The sequence below is a fragment of the Thalassophryne amazonica genome, chromosome 19, assembly GCF_902500255.1.
Source record: "Thalassophryne amazonica chromosome 19, fThaAma1.1, whole genome shotgun sequence".
NCBI classification, from domain to species: Eukaryota; Metazoa; Chordata; class Actinopteri; order Batrachoidiformes; family Batrachoididae; genus Thalassophryne; species Thalassophryne amazonica.
In genome coordinates this window covers 57,529,783-57,547,308 of record NC_047121.1, presented here as the reverse complement: position 1 = coordinate 57,547,308, position 17,526 = coordinate 57,529,783, and the positions used below count along the sequence as shown (strand labels likewise).

The 17,526-nt window shown below is 44.9% G+C and overlaps 1 protein-coding gene across 1 annotated transcript in view; it reads left to right on the top strand.

Annotated features, from left to right (window-relative positions):
• The window catches only part of mdga2a (MAM domain containing glycosylphosphatidylinositol anchor 2a), a 59,160-nt gene that overhangs the window by 16,247 nt on the left and 25,387 nt on the right, over positions 1-17,526 (top strand). The window contains exons 7-9 of the mRNA XM_034195119.1: positions 1,307-1,636; positions 3,847-4,155; positions 11,839-12,111. Coding sequence (XP_034051010.1) covers positions 1,307-1,636; positions 3,847-4,155; positions 11,839-12,111 — 912 coding nt within the window. The remainder of the gene's footprint in view (positions 1-1,306; positions 1,637-3,846; positions 4,156-11,838; positions 12,112-17,526) is intronic.

Here is a 17,526-nt window from a genome sequence, read left to right as displayed (position 1 = left end):
CAGCCACTCTGGTTCCTGATGAGCAATGAAGCAGAAAGACCCCCGGTCTATCCCCACCTCCCGAAAGTCGGCATCTATCCAACTCAACCAGGTGGTACATGGGCGTGTCCTTGGACAGGTACTACGTGGGCGTGTGCTTGGACAGGTGGTACGTGGGCGTGTGCTTGGACAGGTGGTAAGTGGGCGTGTGCTTGGACAGGTGGTACGTGGGCGTGTGCTTGGACAGGTGGTACGTGGGCGTGTGCTTGGACAGGTGGTACGTGGGCGTGTCCTTGGTGTTTCCCAGTGGGCTCCTCAGAACTCAGATGCCTCATTAAGTGCAGATGAACACCATTAAGGTTTGGTGAATTGGAAACTTTATAATTGTCCAGGTTTCCCTTGCAAAAAAGATCTTGATGTCAGTGGGACTAACCTGGTTAAATAAAGATTAAATAAAATAAAAAAAACACCATTAAAACAATAAACTACACAAAAACATCAGTAACCCCCATTAATGAGATGTGGGTTTGAAGATCAGTTACACCCCCCCCCCATTGCCATTAATGAGATGTGGGTTCGATTCAACACTGTCCCTCTATAGAACCCCCCACAAAGAATATAGATTAATAAGCCGTATATACACACATAGAACACACAGAAGGTGGGAAGGCTGTTCCTCTTCGATACTGTGATACTTATTTACTGCACCCTACTGGTTGTGTGAAGACCACGAGGGTCATTGAAACCTTGTGTGTGTGTGTGTGTATGCTGGTGTGCACGTGCTGACCCTGCAGCTTGTCAGTTCAACTCAAGCTCCTTATTTAACTCCCATAATGCATTTCTTGCTCTAATGTTGGGTAATACTCTCTGGACTGCAGTCAGACCTCCCAGGTCTCCCTGCTGCTAATGGACTGACTGTGTGTGTGTGTGTGTGTTAGACGCAGGGGGACATTTGTTGTTCTAATGGGTGTGTGTGACAGAGGATGGACAGAATGGCTGGTGGGGGTGAGGAGGGGGACTGGATGGATGGAGGTGTGACATGTGGATTGTTGATGGTTAAATGAACTGACGGGTATAAAGATGGCAGGCAGAATGACAGAACCCACTAATAAGTTCTGATAAGATCTGATAAGATCTTCATTCTGGTTTGGTTCTGCTGCTCCTCCTCACTGCTCTTTATCTTTTGACTCGGAGCACTAGAAAAAAGTTTAAATCAGTCAAGTTTTATTACCCAACACAAAGCAGAGAGAAGGTTCTGGGTTCCATAGGACAGAACTGGATGCTTGTGAATCCAAACTTGAACCTGAAGTCTGGGTCTCTCCTGCAGGCCTTCGTAAAGGCCGGTTCTGGATCACACCTGACCCATACCACAACGACGACAACATACAGATTGGCCGGGAGGTGAAGATTAGCTGCCAGGTGGAAGCCACGCCCCCTGAGGAGCTACAGTTCAGCTGGCTGAAGAATGGCCGGCCACTGCGCAGCTCCGAGCGGATGGTCATCACACACACAGACACCGACATCTCGCCAGGAACCACCAACCTCGACATCATTGACCTCAAGTTCACAGACTTTGGCACGTATACGTGTGTGGCGTCACTGAGGAACGGCGGCATTACCGAGATCAGCATCGACGTAAACATCTCCTCCACCACAGGTGAGTCTCTCAGAGGGGGTGGGGCTTTAGCCTACCATCATGACAAAGAGAAACCAGCGGTTTATATGGGACTGTTCTGGAATTAACCAGTCACATCGTTTCAAGTTTATGGTCGAAGGATTAACTAATTATCAATCTTTTAAAACATTTTTTTATTATTATTAAGTTATCGAGAAAGCTTCTCTATTTTGCGTGAGTTTAACTGGTTTAAATAGTTTTTACACTCCTTAAAACATGATGGAATCCAGTTTAAACCACTGAAATATGTTAAAATGCTTCATGTTGCTGAATATGAGGTAACCTCATTTTATTCCTTTAAATTCTGAGGCAAGATTGGTTTAAAGTGCTTTAAAGTTGTTTTTTTTTTTTTTAAGGAAAACTGGTGCGTTGTCCCCGTGGGGATCCACAGGCTCTAGATTGGGTAGTGTTTATAAAATAGGTAGCTGACATTTTTTAAGGGTGGTAATAAATGATGCAAAGTTTCTATGAGTTTGAATGACATGTGAGTCCAGAATGTTTTTAGAACCTTAGACCTCAAGTTTTTAGAAGAATTCAACACTTTTATTTCCTGTTAATTATGTAATTTGTAATGTTAATTTACTGTCTTAATGTATTTATAAATTGTTTAGGTTCTTATCATATACACACTATTATTATTATTATTATTATCATTATTGTTATTTTTATTTTATTATTACTTCTATTTTATCAATTTATTTTTAAATGGACCACAATGTAAATAAGTGTTTTTACTTTCTTGTCTCATCCATGTATTTTAACGTATTTACAATTAAATTATGTACTTACATTGAACGTACTAAATAAAATCACGCACACACGCTTTTTGATTGATTTGAATAAACTTTATTGTCCCCAAGGGGCAATTTGTCTTGGGCAAAGTACTACAGAGTTGCATTAAAAGACATTGACAAAGACAAACACAAATAACACAAAAACAGTTTTTGGGCGAGTAAAGTGCTAATGTGCTTTTGTGTTTAAGAGTTTGATCGAGGCTGGTACAAAGGAGAGTTTCAGCCTGTTGTTCGCAGGAATTGAGAGTGCCTTTTAATATATAGATGATTTACCGCCCCCTGCTGGAATGGTGTGTGTCCAGAATGTAATTATAAACATCCATTGTTCAGTGTTGGTGGCTAATAGCCGTAGTTTCTCCAAAAATATTAGTCCTATCAATGTTCCGTTTTCGCAGCGTTCATCCTTGACCCAAAATACATCATCATACCAAACTGAAAATGCCAGCTCTCCCTGGTTTCTCGGTGATCGAAGCCATACACACTCACGTATGCAAACACGCACACAGAGGGCACTTGGGTATTAATATATAGATGAGTTATTTTTAGGTGGTTTAAATTGCGTGGAGCTGAATTTAAACCTGCTAAAACACTGTATTTTATAAAATATCGATGACATTTGCAGTGTAACTGCTGAAGCAACAGATGCTTTGCTAATCACAGCAGCTCAAGCTTCTCTAACTACAACTGCTGCAGCTTCTACAGTCGCTGAAGCTTCTCTAACCACAGCTTCGCTAACCACAGCCGCTGAAGCTTTTCACGTCTTTAAACATTTTGCGTGTGCGCGCGCACGCTGGTGGCTTCCTGTGCAGGTTTTGTTCTCAGTAAAACTGATTACATCGTTGTATTAACGGGAGTCAGTACTTAAACAGTCGATTACTCTGTATTTTAAAAAAATAATAATTTTAATTGTTTTAGAGGCTTATTTTCATTATGAGATTAAAGAGCACTATTTAAAAAAAAAAATCATAATTGTCAATGGTTTTTCACTGTTGGTTTAATATATAAAATAGTTCAAATAAATGTAATAACCCAGTGGGGTTAAGTACCTTTTTACTGTAGGTACGAACTTCTTACCAGATACGATGGAAACCAACAAATGGTTGCTGAGATGATCCTCAAAAAGCTGGAAAAAGATCAGCTTCATGTCACTAAAAATTTGATTTGACAGCCACTGGATCAGGGTCCAGTCCCGTTCTTGGTTCCAGTTCTACCATCATAACAAATATGGGGGGAATCAGGGAGTGATTTCTAAGATCTAGCTGTGGATGGTTGGACGGACAGGTGGATTTGTAATATCCTCCATGTGGGCCTCTCACCTGCTGGGAAGGTGATAACTGATTATCTAAATTTTTGTTTAATACCTGCTGTGCTGATAAATACCTCACCTCTCCTCTGCAGTTCCTCCAGAGCTGACTGTTCCCAGGGGGCGCTCTCACCTCATCGCACAGGAAGGTGACACTGTGGACCTGCAGTGTCTGGTCTCAGGGAAGCCTAAACCCATCATCCTGTGGTCGCGGGTGGAGGAGGGCGGGGCGGCGGCGGCAGCTGTGATGCCGGACGGCTTGGCACAGACAGAGAGTTACGACGGCATTCTGCGCATCGCCAATGTGACACGAGAGATGAGCGGCACGTACCGCTGCCAGACGAGCCAATACAACGGCTTCAATGTGAAGCCCAGAGAGGCGCTGATCCACCTGGTGGTGCATTGTGGGTAACACACACACACACACACACACACACACACACACACACACACACACACACACACACACACACACACACACACACACACACACACACACACACACAAACCAACTTGCTAATTAACCTTGTTCATACATGTAACTGCAGCAAATTACACCAACAACCATCAGTGGATGCGTCCATGTCAACTAATTAATGTAGATCTAATTAATTAAAGAGACGCCAGCGGCTTCAAACTCTCAGGTGGATTTCAACTTTCTTTGGGTTTTTGGTTCCTGTTCTGTGGGTTTGGAAAGAATAACAGATGATTACGTTCAGTGATTCATAAGATGTTTTTACTAAACTGTTAATTAGGATTTTTATTTTCTTGCTGCTTCAACACAGTATAATAAAGAAAAGATTGTATTTTGCCGGCAGTGAAAGAAGAATCCTTGTGACTTTTATCTATGGAGACAAAACCTTGTGAAAACTCCAGCTGCTGAACCCAAACTAATCATTGGTTCGCTTGACAAACATCACAGAGTGTTCACAGATCTCACATCAGTCCACAAAGACCGACGTGTTGTTTGCACGGCTTCAAGTCCACCGCACCAACAGAGCAGATCCAACTTCCCAAAAACTGTTTCTGATCTGCAGCGGGGCTGTATGTGACTTTAACGGTTATATTCAAAACCATCAATAACTTAGAGGTAGAATACTGTATTTTCTGGACAATATATCGTAATGGAGTATTAGTCGCATCTGTCCAGATTCCACTCAGTCATGTAGACAGAGGGAAAAAAAACACAAGTTGGTCTATTGGTCACATTTATTTTTGTAATGTGGTGCTGCTGCTTCATGCAACAAAAATCTAAATTAATATAATGGTGCTTCATTGTGACACAAACACTGCATTAGCGAGCAGAAGCTAAAGAGTAATGTTACTGTATGAGGCGCAACATGTTGGGAAAGTGTAGTGACACGGACCCACAACAGGGGGCATAAATGAACGGACAATAGAGGAAGTTAAATGTGAACACTTTACTGTTGTGAATGTCACAACCACACACAGCAGATTATACATAGAATAAATACAAGTCAATGAATGAAGGTGTCGTGTGGGTGTGTATACACCCCGTAACAATAACGTTGGGAATTCCACCTCTACACACACTCGTGCAGTGTCTGAGTACCACTTATCTGGTGGGAGGAAGGACGAAACAGTCGCGACCCATGCCGGTCCTCTGGGTAGACAGCTGCAACACAATAGCTCTTAGAATCAATCAATATAGTACGCAGGCAGAGAAAGTTACCTCTCAAAGAAGTACGATATCTCGGCGACGTGGTGGAGGTGTCATCCTGCTTTTATCCAGGGTGAAGTGCAGATGATCGGTGACAGCTGTCATAGTTGATGAGTGACAGCTGTCACCTCGGCTGTTCCTGTAAGGCGGCAGCGCCCCCTCGTGCCTGAAGCTGCACTTCAGGCAGGGCGCCCTCTGGTGGTGGACCAGCAGTACCTCCTCTTCTGGCGGCCCACACAACACAACAAACTCAAAGTAAAGTGCTTCTTATTGCCACAGAACAGATGACGTATGTTCAGAGTTAATCTTGTGCACATTTCACTCACTCATCTTCAACCGCTTATCCGGGATCGGGTCGCAGGGGCAACAGCTCCAGCAGGGGACCCCAAACTTCCCTTTTCCAGGGCACATTGACCACCTCTGACTGAGGGATCTCAAGGCGTTCCCAGGCCATTGTGGAGATATAATCTCTCCACCTACTCCTGGGTCTTCCCTGGGGTCTCCTCCCAGCTGGACATGCCTGGAACACCTCCCTAGGGAGGTGTCCAGGGGACATCCTAACTAGATGCCCAAACCACCTCAGGTGGCTTCTCTCAGTGCGACGGAGCAGTGGCTCTACTCCGAGCTCCTCACTGATGACAGAGTTTCTCACCTTATCTTTAAGGGAGACACCAGCCACCCTCCTGAGGAAACCCATTTTTGACCACTTATACTGGTGGTCTAGTTCTTTTCGTCATGACCCAACCCTCATGACCATAGATGAGAGTTGGAATGAAGATTGACCAGTAGGTTGAGAACTTTGATCTACTGGTCATGAGGGACATTTATGAGGGAGATTTATATTATGACATTTACATTTATTTATCTCCTCACTGTCCTCCAACCATCCCACAAAGGGTAAAGAAGTGGAGTATGAAAAGATCACGCTCTTTATTCAAGAGCGTGATCTTTCAGTTGGAGAGCATGATTTATTAATTTAACTGAGTCTGTTAAGATGTAGCATATCCACATTTATTAAATACATAATTACGAACAAGAGGGAAACACCATCAAAATGTCCAAGTAACTACACCAAATGTGTGTGCAGTGATATTGCATGATAACCCTGTGTCTGCCTGAGCAGGTAGATCAGTGGATTAGAAGTTGGGTAAACCTGGGTTTGATTCTCGGTCAAACTACCGGTCTGTGTTCTTGAACAAGAAGACACTTCACTGGTCTTTGCCTGGGGAAGAAGTTGTGGTGGACTGGTGTCCTGTCCAGAGGAAGTCGTAGACTCTTGTTCACTTCACACTGTGTAACCTGAAGATAAGCACAGGCAGCAACAATCCTTGGGACGGACTTACCTGAAGAGATATTATAAAACTCAGGAAAATCAAATACACTACCAGAAAGCTTCTCCATGAGTTTTATTCAGGTCTGCTATTCCCAAACTTAAGTTAGTAGAATCATAAGGATATGAGGAAATGCTGCAGATCAGAACCAGGTCTGTGATCTACGAAGTCTGAAGATGATGAGTAAGTGAGTCGTCCATGTTTTCACATTAAATGTCAGAAAAATTACAGGAAACAGCTTTTGGGTGAATTTTGACGTAAAGTCTCTGTGACGGTTGGTGCGTCCTAATCTGCTCCCACTTTGTCTGATGTCAGGAAAAAATAAAAATAAAAGCCTGAAGACTCTATAAGCTACTGGTAGTGACCGTTGGTCAGCCAGCCGTGCACGCCTATGAGCCTGCACGGACATGTTGTTGGTTGCCAGGGGTTACGGAGGAAAATGTCGTTGGTTCATCTCAACCCCACGGAAATGTTTCCAGAACCTTTGTCCTGTGAGGGAACCAGTCCAAGAACACCTAAAGGTCATCTGGGTGCCTCAGCTGAGTCATCTCATTGGGCCCAGATTTCCCACAATGCACTGCTGGTCTCTGGACCAACTCACTAATGATGTCACTTCTTTAAAGTTTTAAAAGGTTTAGAGGATTTTGTGCAGCTGGAGGATCAATGTGTCAACATTTCATGACCAAATGAAGAATAATTACATTTCAGAAAATCTTTATTGAATAAAAAGAACCAAATGTAAAAGAATTAAAGACTCCAACAAAACCACAGCAACCCTTTTTTAAAATTTCACTTCATTTACCTCATTTTTTTTTTAATTGTCTTGATCTTTGTCAAACATTTCCCACAACAAACAATCAATACCATTTCATCAGAAACTGCTGTTTAAAATATACAAACTTGTAATAATGTTATGAATTCCAATTAGGAACTGTCAGATTTATTTGTTTGTTTGTTGGTATTTTGATAAATGAGCAAGTCTGCATTTAAAATGTTGGCTATTTAATAAATTATAAAATATAATCATAAATCTTAATGAAACTGCCTAAAACAGCCTGAAGGCTTCTCAGCTCTTTTAGCGGAAAAGATCAGAAGGTCGTGAAGCCCCGCCCACTGTTCAGACGTCACAGAAACCTTCTCGCTCCATCCTTCCAGCAGGATGCAGATTAGGAGGATTTAATTTTTATTTTTTTCGCTTAGACTTCGATGTTTCGGGAACACGATGTTAATCTGTCAGGTGACACTTAAAATCCTCGGCTGAGCTTCTGTTGCGAGGTTTGAAGAAAGCTGAGACTCTGCCTTTGTGCCTTTGAGCAGAGCACTGCTGCACACACTTTAAATGCTTAAGAGGTTTAAAGGGTTTTTTACTGTTTGGGTTTTACTCAAACTGATAAAAGTAAGATTTTTTTTAATCTTTTGCATTTTTAAATCTTTTTGCATTTTTTTTAAATTGCCACTCCAGAAAACTGAGAATAAAATTTCTTAAAGTTAATTTTGTTAGGAACTAATGTGTCATCAGTAAAACGTCTGAATGCTTTTTTGACCTTCGCTTCTTTAGTGAGAAATCATTTTTCAAAAAATTAGGACCGGAATTCATAGAACCGTAGTTACATTCGTAACTCGCGTTCTGTTTCATTCCTCCTGACCGCCAGAGGGCGGTGCTTTAGCACCTGGATGACTTAATACCAACAAGGTTACGAAGAGTCACACTCACCTTGCATCAGCAGTGGGGAGTGGAGGCAGACAACATCGCCGAAGTCACCGCAGGAGGAGCAGCCACATTCAGTCTGTAATAGCGAGCGAAGGTACAGGACGAAGCCCATGTAGCAGCAGCACAAATATCACTCAAAGGGACACCTCTCAGTGCAGTCCAGGAGGTGGACACCCCTCTGGTGGAATGGCACATAACTTTAGGAGGCTGAAGACCTCTGAACCTGTATACTTGTAAAATGGCATCCATGACCCAATGCGAGAGTCGCTGCTTTGAGACAGCACATCCTCTTTTGTGATCACCGTAACACACAAACAGGGCATCCGTTTTTCGGATACCGGCAGTCGCACTAATGTACTGCTTCAACATTCGGACAGGACACAGGGAACCTGAAACAGATGATCCTGGATCAGAATGCGGGACATACTCGTACACAGCCAAGGAAACTGGCTGGTTAACATGAAAGGTTGAAATTCTCTTGGGCAAAAAAGACTGATTAGGCCACAGCGTAACCCCAGATCCATCAGAATTCCATCGCAAACAGTCTCCAGCGACTGACAGGGCATGGAACTCTCCCACCCGCTTAGCCGAAGACAGTGCAAGTAGAAAGGCAGTCTTCACTGACACCCATTTAAGATCAGCACTTTCAAGTGGTTCGAAAGGGGATAAGCTTAAACTCTCCAGGACTAGAGGAGGTCCCATGAAGGTACACGTGCAAGCCTTGGAGGCCGCAAACGTAGAGCACCTTTCAAAAAAATGACACACTAAGAGATGTGAACCCACTGACCGGCCATCAACGTAGACATGCCGGGCAGAGATTACAGCAACATAAACCTTCAAGGTAGTGACAGAAAGTCCTTTCTCCAGCAGTTCTTGTAAATATTTGAGGTGAATAGGCACAGGGCAACGCTCCGGGTCTAACTTTTGGTTCTCACACTACCGTGCAAACAGCTTCCATCTGTTGTCATACAAAGCCCTGGTAGAAGCAGCACATGAATTAAGGATAGTCTGAACAACAGCCTGGTCACAAGAACTTAACACAGAGTCCGGCCCCTCAACGGCCACACATACAGTTGAAGGTGTTCTGGGTGAGGGTGCCAAATCCTCTCCTGTAGCTGTGACAACAAATCCTTCCTCTCCGGGAGAGCCTAAGGTTCCCCCTTGAGGAGTTTGTAAATCATGGGAAACCAAATCCTCCCCGGCCAGAACGGAGCAACCAGCAGCACCCTGTGGCTGCTCTGGTCTATCCTGTGCAGTGTCAACATTAACAGTGGGAGAGGAGGGAAGGCATAAAGGAGGCAATCCGGCCACGGGTGAGCCAATGCATCCTGCCCCAGCGGCCTGTCTGGTTCCGAGAGGGAGTACCACCATGGGCAATGTGTCGAGGTGCTTGAAGCGAAAAGGTCCACTTCCGCTACACCGTAGTTCTGCCAGATCATTTGGACCACAATCGGGTTCAGTCTCCACTCTCCCGGTGATGGTTTCTGTCTGGAGAGTAAGTCCGCAGTGCTGTTCTGTACGCCAGGCAGACGTCAAAGTGCCAGATGCTCTGACACTTTGAAGGCAAGGCAACGCCCATAAGAGAAGCCTCCGAGTTTCTGCCAATGAGTGATTGGACCTGGTGCCCCCCCCCGATGGTTTATGTGATAGACTGTTAACGTGTTGTCCAACCGGACAAGAACATGTCTTCCTCTCAGTGCCGGGAGGAAATGCTTGAGAGCCAGTCGCACAGCGCGAAGCTCCAGCACGTTTATGTGTTGGAGTCTCCAGACACCCCTCACCATCCTGTGATTCCACACGGCCCCCCAACCATTGAGTGATGCATCTGTAACAACCACCTCTCAGCGAGAAGGGATGGAGCCTAGAGGGACACCCTTGCAGATGAAGTCCACGTTCCCCCAGGGTCTGAGGTGCAGAAGGCACTGTTTGGAGAGTCGTACAAGCCTGTGCTGATGCAACTTTGAGTTGATCCAAATCTGTAGGGGACGTAAAAACGGAAGTCCCAAAGGTACCACTAGCGACATTGCAGTCAATTTGCCCATCAACCGGAGCAGCAAACCAAAGGGCGGCGTCACAGCCTGTTGAATGTGTGAGATGAGACGAATTACATTGTCCACTCTCTGCGGGGATGGCGATGCAGTCATAGCCAGGGAGTTGATGGCAATGCCAATGAAGGTTGTTTGTTGACTGGGAACAAGAGAACTCTTTGCAAAGTTCACTGCGAATCCTAACTGAGAGACATGGTTCAGTAGGAGAGCTGTGTCGTGTGAAACACTCTGTGAAGCACTCACAGTGTAAAAGCTAATACAAGGCCCTGAGCGTGAAGCACTCACAGTGTAAAAGTTAATACAAGGCACGGAGCGTGAACACTCACAGCCACAGTAATAACACGACGCACACAGCCAAAAAACTCACAGCCCAAGTGCTAAGTCACTTACAGCAATGACGACAACACTAGCTGCTAGCGGAGCTGTTAAACTTAGCAAAATGGCAGCAGCGCAGACGAAGTACTTCAGGGAGTGGAAAACACTCACGGCAAGCCCAACACAGTACTCTATACTGGTTCTGATGCAAGCACTACCACGTAGTTAACAGGGTTAGTGACACAACTAAACAAATAGCCAGCTTTCATCAAAACAACACAGCTAATGTGCACAGAGGAAAATACCCAGCAGGACAGCGGCGAAGGCGCGCACCCAGCGTTTAAGGTGTACTCATGACAGGCGTCAGTCAAAGGATAGAAAAAACGGTGAAGCCGTGTCTCGCAGCCTCTGGAGGACGTGTGCAGTGCACGTAGCTCCAACCGAAGGTGGGTTGCGAGGCTACAAGCGAGAGCGGCAATTGCAGCTAAATGCATTCTCAACCTCTAAGAAGGCGAGAATGTAGAAAAGAAGCGAGCGCTGGGTGCATCTGGTATATAAAGACAACCAGTGACGTCACCCAGGTCACATCCAATGGCGTGACTTTGTTGGTATATATTCTCGACCTCTGTGCTGTGCACATGTATTTATCCTCTGTGCTGTGCACATGTATTTATCCAGGTGCTAAAGCACCGCCCTCTGGTGGTCAGGAGGAATGAAATAGAACAAAGTTTTGAGTTGTGTTAAACATTGGAGCGTTTGAACTCATTTATTGATCTGTTCAATCACTTGGCTTTCCCAGAAGCTAGCAGTATGACTTCAGTGTCTGAATATTTATAAAACAATGTATTTATTAATTTAGTAAATCTGCGAATGTTGAAATCTATAATCTTGAATGTTTTGATGTAGAGTTTAAATGATATATAACTTTATTGACACCATTATATTGCTGACACACTTTGACAGCATTGACTGTGAGCTTGTCCTGTCTTATAACCCCTCAGTCCCGCCCACGGTGGAGCCAGTGTACACGGAGATCCGACAGGCTCTGGGCCGGGCCTTCAGCCTCAGCTGCCGCCTGCTGCGGGCTCACCCTGCACGCATGCTGCAGTACGAGTGGAAACTAGGCTCCCGCCTCCTCACCGTCGGACAGTTCAGCGAACAGCGCGATGACACCATCTACCAAGTCCGAGCCCTCAACCGTGAGGGTTACGGCGAGTACACCTGTGACATCACCAATGAGGCAGGGGCGGGGCGCTGCACCTTCCTCGTCACTGGTGAGTCTGCCTGACCTGGATGCTTCTTTTTCATTCAGATGAGGGAAGCTGGAATATCACAATAAAATGTTTCTCATTTTCTGACGAGGATTGAGCATTAGGATAAAAAAACCAGAGAGCTGAAACGTTTAACGCTGAACTTGAAGTAAGTTCAGGAAGATGCTAGCTGCTCAGCTATAGCCAAGTTTAGTAATACCTTTCTTTGAGATGATGTTACATTTTATTTACAGAATGTCTTTAAGCATTGTTGGCTTTGATGTGGACCAACGGTGAGATGTGTTCTTGACTTTATAATTTTATGTGGGACTCGTTTTTCTGGATTTGGAATTTGAGACCTGCTGTTGGTTTTGGGGAAATTAAACAAGTTTTTAATTTGGGACATGAGACTGGTTGGTCTTGAACTTGGACTTTGCAGTTGTTAACCTTATTTTGAGAAATCTTGGTTTTAATTTTGGACCTGCCTCTGGGAATTTTTCAAACAAACTTGTTCTGTATTAGTTCTGATGTCCGACCTGGTTCAGGACTTGTTTTATCTGGACTTTGGCGTTGCTAGTCTTGGTTCGGGGCCTGAGGAACCTGAGGGTTGTCTGAATGTGTTTTTTGAGGATCTTCTTCATTCGCTGTGAAGTCTGACTGAACCTCATCCTTCATTTTCCGTTTTTTAGTCTTTTATTTTTCTGTAAGTTCTTCATAGTGTTCTATAAACAGCTCTCGTTTGACTTCTTTAATATTCGTGATTTGATGTTTGTATCGCAGCAGTCCAACTTCAGTCCCTAAGTTTTGGAAGTGTTTGCGGTTTTCCCTCTGACCTTAATCCTGCGCCGCCCTGGATGAGGTTTGGTGTCTGTTGGGAAATGTTTAAAGCTGTTTACGAGCTTGCCATGTTTACATCTCCAGGATGAGAAGACCGCCGTTAATTAGAGTTTATCTTGTCAGAGAATCGCAGCGTTTCATCTGATGGCGTTTGAGGTTCTGAAACTCGTCTCGTCCTCGCTCAGTCGTCGGAGCCACTTTATTCGAAGTCTGTTTGTAGTCTCCGGGGTTCGGACTGCGGCCGTTAAATATGTACGAGCTGCTGCAGTTTATCGCTTGTCCCGTCGCCATTCACTTTGACCGTATTTTCAGACTGATTGTTGTCGTCAGGTTTGGTCTCAGAGATGCTGACAGCTGCATCTTCCGGCTCCGCATTTCGCACTGGAACAGGCAGCCAGCTCGCCCCTACTGCCGTCCCCTGGTGATGAAAGGGCCGCTGACTTGCCCTGTCAGCGCTCGCTTCCTGTGAAACCAGCATCCTGCACTAAGCCTCTTATCGGCGTCGGACGCCGTACAGTCAGCACGTTATGCAACCGGCAGCACAAACTGTTTAAATGGGGAAACGTGTAAGCACAGGATGGAAAATGACGGCGATTGTGTTCCGCTTGTCGTCCTCCGTGTGCCGTTTGTGTCAGTAATCAGGTATGAACGTAACACCGGCATTTTTAAACCGCACTCATCCTGGAGCTCAGCCGGGAACACTCTGGAATATTTTCCAAACTTCCAGAGGGACGAAATGAGCAAAGAAATCTGCATTTTAAAAGTTTGTTTCCTTTACTGTCACGTTTGCATCAGTCGACTTTCTGTCAGTCAGAGTAATGGATCAACTGGAGTTCTCATCTTCCCACCAAATGTTTTTGTTTCTGAACCTTTTGTTGTAAGCCACTTCCTCCCAGTGTTTGGGAATATGGCAGGATTGAACCCAAAAATGCAGACACAGACCAGACAGGTGTAGGGGAAAAATGATTTGTTTACCATATGCTGATGAGTCCAAATCGACAGGAGCACAGGATAAGAGTCAGCAGCAACACCAGGGCAAGCAGACATGAACAACAAAGGAAAACTAAACTGGCAGGAACGCTATGAACAGCTGTGAGGAAGAACTGGTGACAGAGACACACCTACAAACACACACAGGGACTGACTAAGAGTGAAAGTAACCACAAAGAGCACTGAGGGTGAGTAGAACCTATAAACACACCATAATTAGTAATCAAACTAAAAGGAGAACCACAATGTAACTAAATACAAAACCAAGGAAGAAAGACATAAAACTAGAGTGGAACTCAAGAATGGCTAAAGTGTGTAAAATAGGAAAATGACACGACTAACAGATCAAATAGAGACAGGGGACAGACCACAGTGACAACTGCGGGAGACTCTGAATCGCATCGCAGACGCCGAATCACGTGTCAGACTGAATTATATGGCACACTCTGAATCACATGGCAGATTGTTACGGTCGAGGACCGGGTTTGGATGTTTGACCCAAATGCAGGAGCAGTAAGGCAGACAGTGAAATAAACAAGGGTTTGTTGAACAAAAAGGGGACTGCGCAGTGGAAGGACAAAAACCAGGTGGACCGGACCATGAGGACTTGTCTGACGGGACAGACAGGATGGATGAAGGGAACCTGACTGACGAGGCAGAAAGGGCAACAGGACAAGGACTGGAACCACGGGGACCTGACTGATGGGACAGACAGGTCAGACAGGACTGGGACCAGGTGAAGTGAGCCTGCAGAGCTGCTGGAACTGGAAGAACTGCAGGGGAGAACAAGAGAGCAGGTGAGGTTGTGCAAGTGCATTTGGGCACACATCTAGAAGTAAAAGTCAAAACTACACTCAAATAGTTAATTCTGAGTTCCAGTTCAAATCAAAGTGTCAGTTCATACAGGAATTCAGTTCAGATTAAAGTTCATTTCATTCAGGAGTTCAGATCAAAGTTCAGGATCAAAGTCTTTGTTCCTTGAGGATTTCAGTCCTACATAACACACCCCAAAGGTGTGCACATGTGGCAGTCAGATGACAGCTCCAGGTGCCAGGCTCAGAAACGTGCAGCAAGACAGCAGAGTTCCCTGTGTGACTGCACTCAGACAACCACAGCTGCATTCACTGAATAACTTAGCCACTGTGTGCGGACCCACTCCAGACTGTTAGTAGATCTGATCACCGATGATACTGTGCACATAGTTACTGAATAGCATGGATGCACAATCTCTGGGAACTGAATTACAGCTGATCACTAAACAGCACGTTAAAGAAGAGACTGACAAATTAACAGCTGAGTAGTGCGATGTGTGATGACGCACCAGGCGGAAAACAGAATGCGTCAGGGTTAAAGCAAGAGGCATGAAGGCATGACCGTGGAAAAACATGAATGATATTTAACATTACAAACCTAAAAGCTCACAAAGAAATACACAGATGGTTATGTCTGAACTAGAAAACTTGCACAGGAAATAAAATACAGCTGATTGAGCCTGGAGGCTTGTAACAGGAAAAACAAAACTGATTACGTTCATGGAATGGAACAGGTTGCATTCTAAGCCTGGAACATCACGGCAACACGACAAGTTACACAATGAGCCTGGAAGCGACAGCGTGGAAAACACGATAAGTTACGTTTGTGAGCCTGGAAGCTCACAGCAGAATAGTCACGACGGAACGTGCGGAGCGCGGAGGCTCCCTGCAGAGCGTTAACAGCAGGTATGTACTGAGCCCAGAGACTCACAGCGGAAAAAGACGAGAAGTGACATTAGCTCCAATATAACGGCAAGAGACGCCAAACCAAGTACACTTAGACAAACATAAGATCAGGTTACCGGCTGAGTGCGCTTTCAACCCAGAGGAACACTGAGGTTCACGCTGGAGGTAATCAGAGATTCTGGCCCCGACCCAATGGAGGATCCGAGGTTAAATCTGGAATGTGATGAGACGAGCTGACCGTCGGCTGTGGACACCAACTCATCGGGAATGCTGATCAGCCATGAGACGCCACATGCTGTCTTGACAGATGGGGTGGAGCCCTGATGTAAAGACGCCGTTTAGACAGCTCTCATGTGCAGTTTGACAGCACAGGAGATGAGCCATGACATCACCAGCAGCTCATGCACCAAACAAACTTGCCACAGCAACTTCACCTGGAAACACAGAGAGCAGCGACCCAGATAGACCAGACAGAACCAGGGGCGAACCCCAACAGCAGACACTGAATCGTGTCAGACTGAATCATATGGTCCACGCTGAATCACATGGCAGAAACTGAATCATGTGTCAGACTCTGAATCATGTGTCATACTGAATCACATGGCACACTCTGAATCATGTGGCAGACTGAATCACGTGGCAGACTATGAATCATATGTCCGACTGAATCACGTGTCAGACTCTGAATCATATGTCAGACTGAATCACGTGTCAGACTGAATCATGTGGCACACTCAGAATCACGTGGCAGACAGATATGTCAGACTGAGTCACATGGCAGATGCTGAATGATGTCAGACTGAATCATGTTGCAGACTCTGAATCACATGGCAGACGCTGAGTCATATGTCAGACTGAGTCATACTTCAAGCCCGCTGATTGGTCACAGTAATAAAGATAGAACAGCAACAGCTCGTATTAATTCTGAGGCTCCCATCAATAAATCACTCTGACAATTGATCAGATATTTACTTCAATCAGGTCATTTCTTTCTCATTTAATCATTTGATGGAGAAAAAAAAGCTGTCAAATGCCTGTCAGCCAATCAGAGGACTACATATCAATCAATCAATCAATTTTATTTATATAGCGCCAAATCACAACAAACAGTTGCCCCAAGGCGCTTTATATTGTAAGGCAAGGCCATACAATAATTACGTAAAAACCCCAACGGTCAAAACGACCCCCTGTGAGCAAGCACTTGGCGACAGTGGGAAGGAAAAACTCCCTTTTAACAGGAAGAAACCTCCAGCAGAACCAGGCTCAGGGAGGGGCAGTCTTCTGCTGGGACTGGTTGGGGCTGAGGGAGAGAACCAGGAAAAAGACATGCTGTGGAGGGGAGCAGAGATCAATCACTAATGATTAAATGCTGAGTGGTGCATACAGAGCAAAAAGAGAAAGAAACACTCAGTGCATCATGGGAACCCCCCAGCAGTCTAAGTCTATAGCAGCATAACTAAGGGATGGTTCAGGGTCAACTGATCCAGCCCTAACTATAAGCTTTAGCAAAAAGGAAAGTTTTAAGCCTAATCTTAAAAGTAGAGAGGGTGTCTGTCTCCCTGATCTGAATTGGGAGCTGGTTCCACAGGAGAGGAGCCTGAAAGCTGAAGGCTCTGCCTCCCATTCTACTCTTACAAACCCTAGGAACTACAAGTAAGCCTGCAGTCTGAGAGCGAAGCGCTCTATTGGGGTGATATGGTACTATGAGGTCCCTAAGATAAGATGGGACCAGATTATTCAAAACCTTATAAGTAAGAAGAAGAATTTTAAATTCTATTCTAGAATTAACAAGAAGCCAATGAAGAGAGGCCAATATGGGTGAGATATGCTCATTTGGACATATAGTTCTGAGGGGTGACGATGTCCTCGTCACATTTAATAACTGCCAACAAAA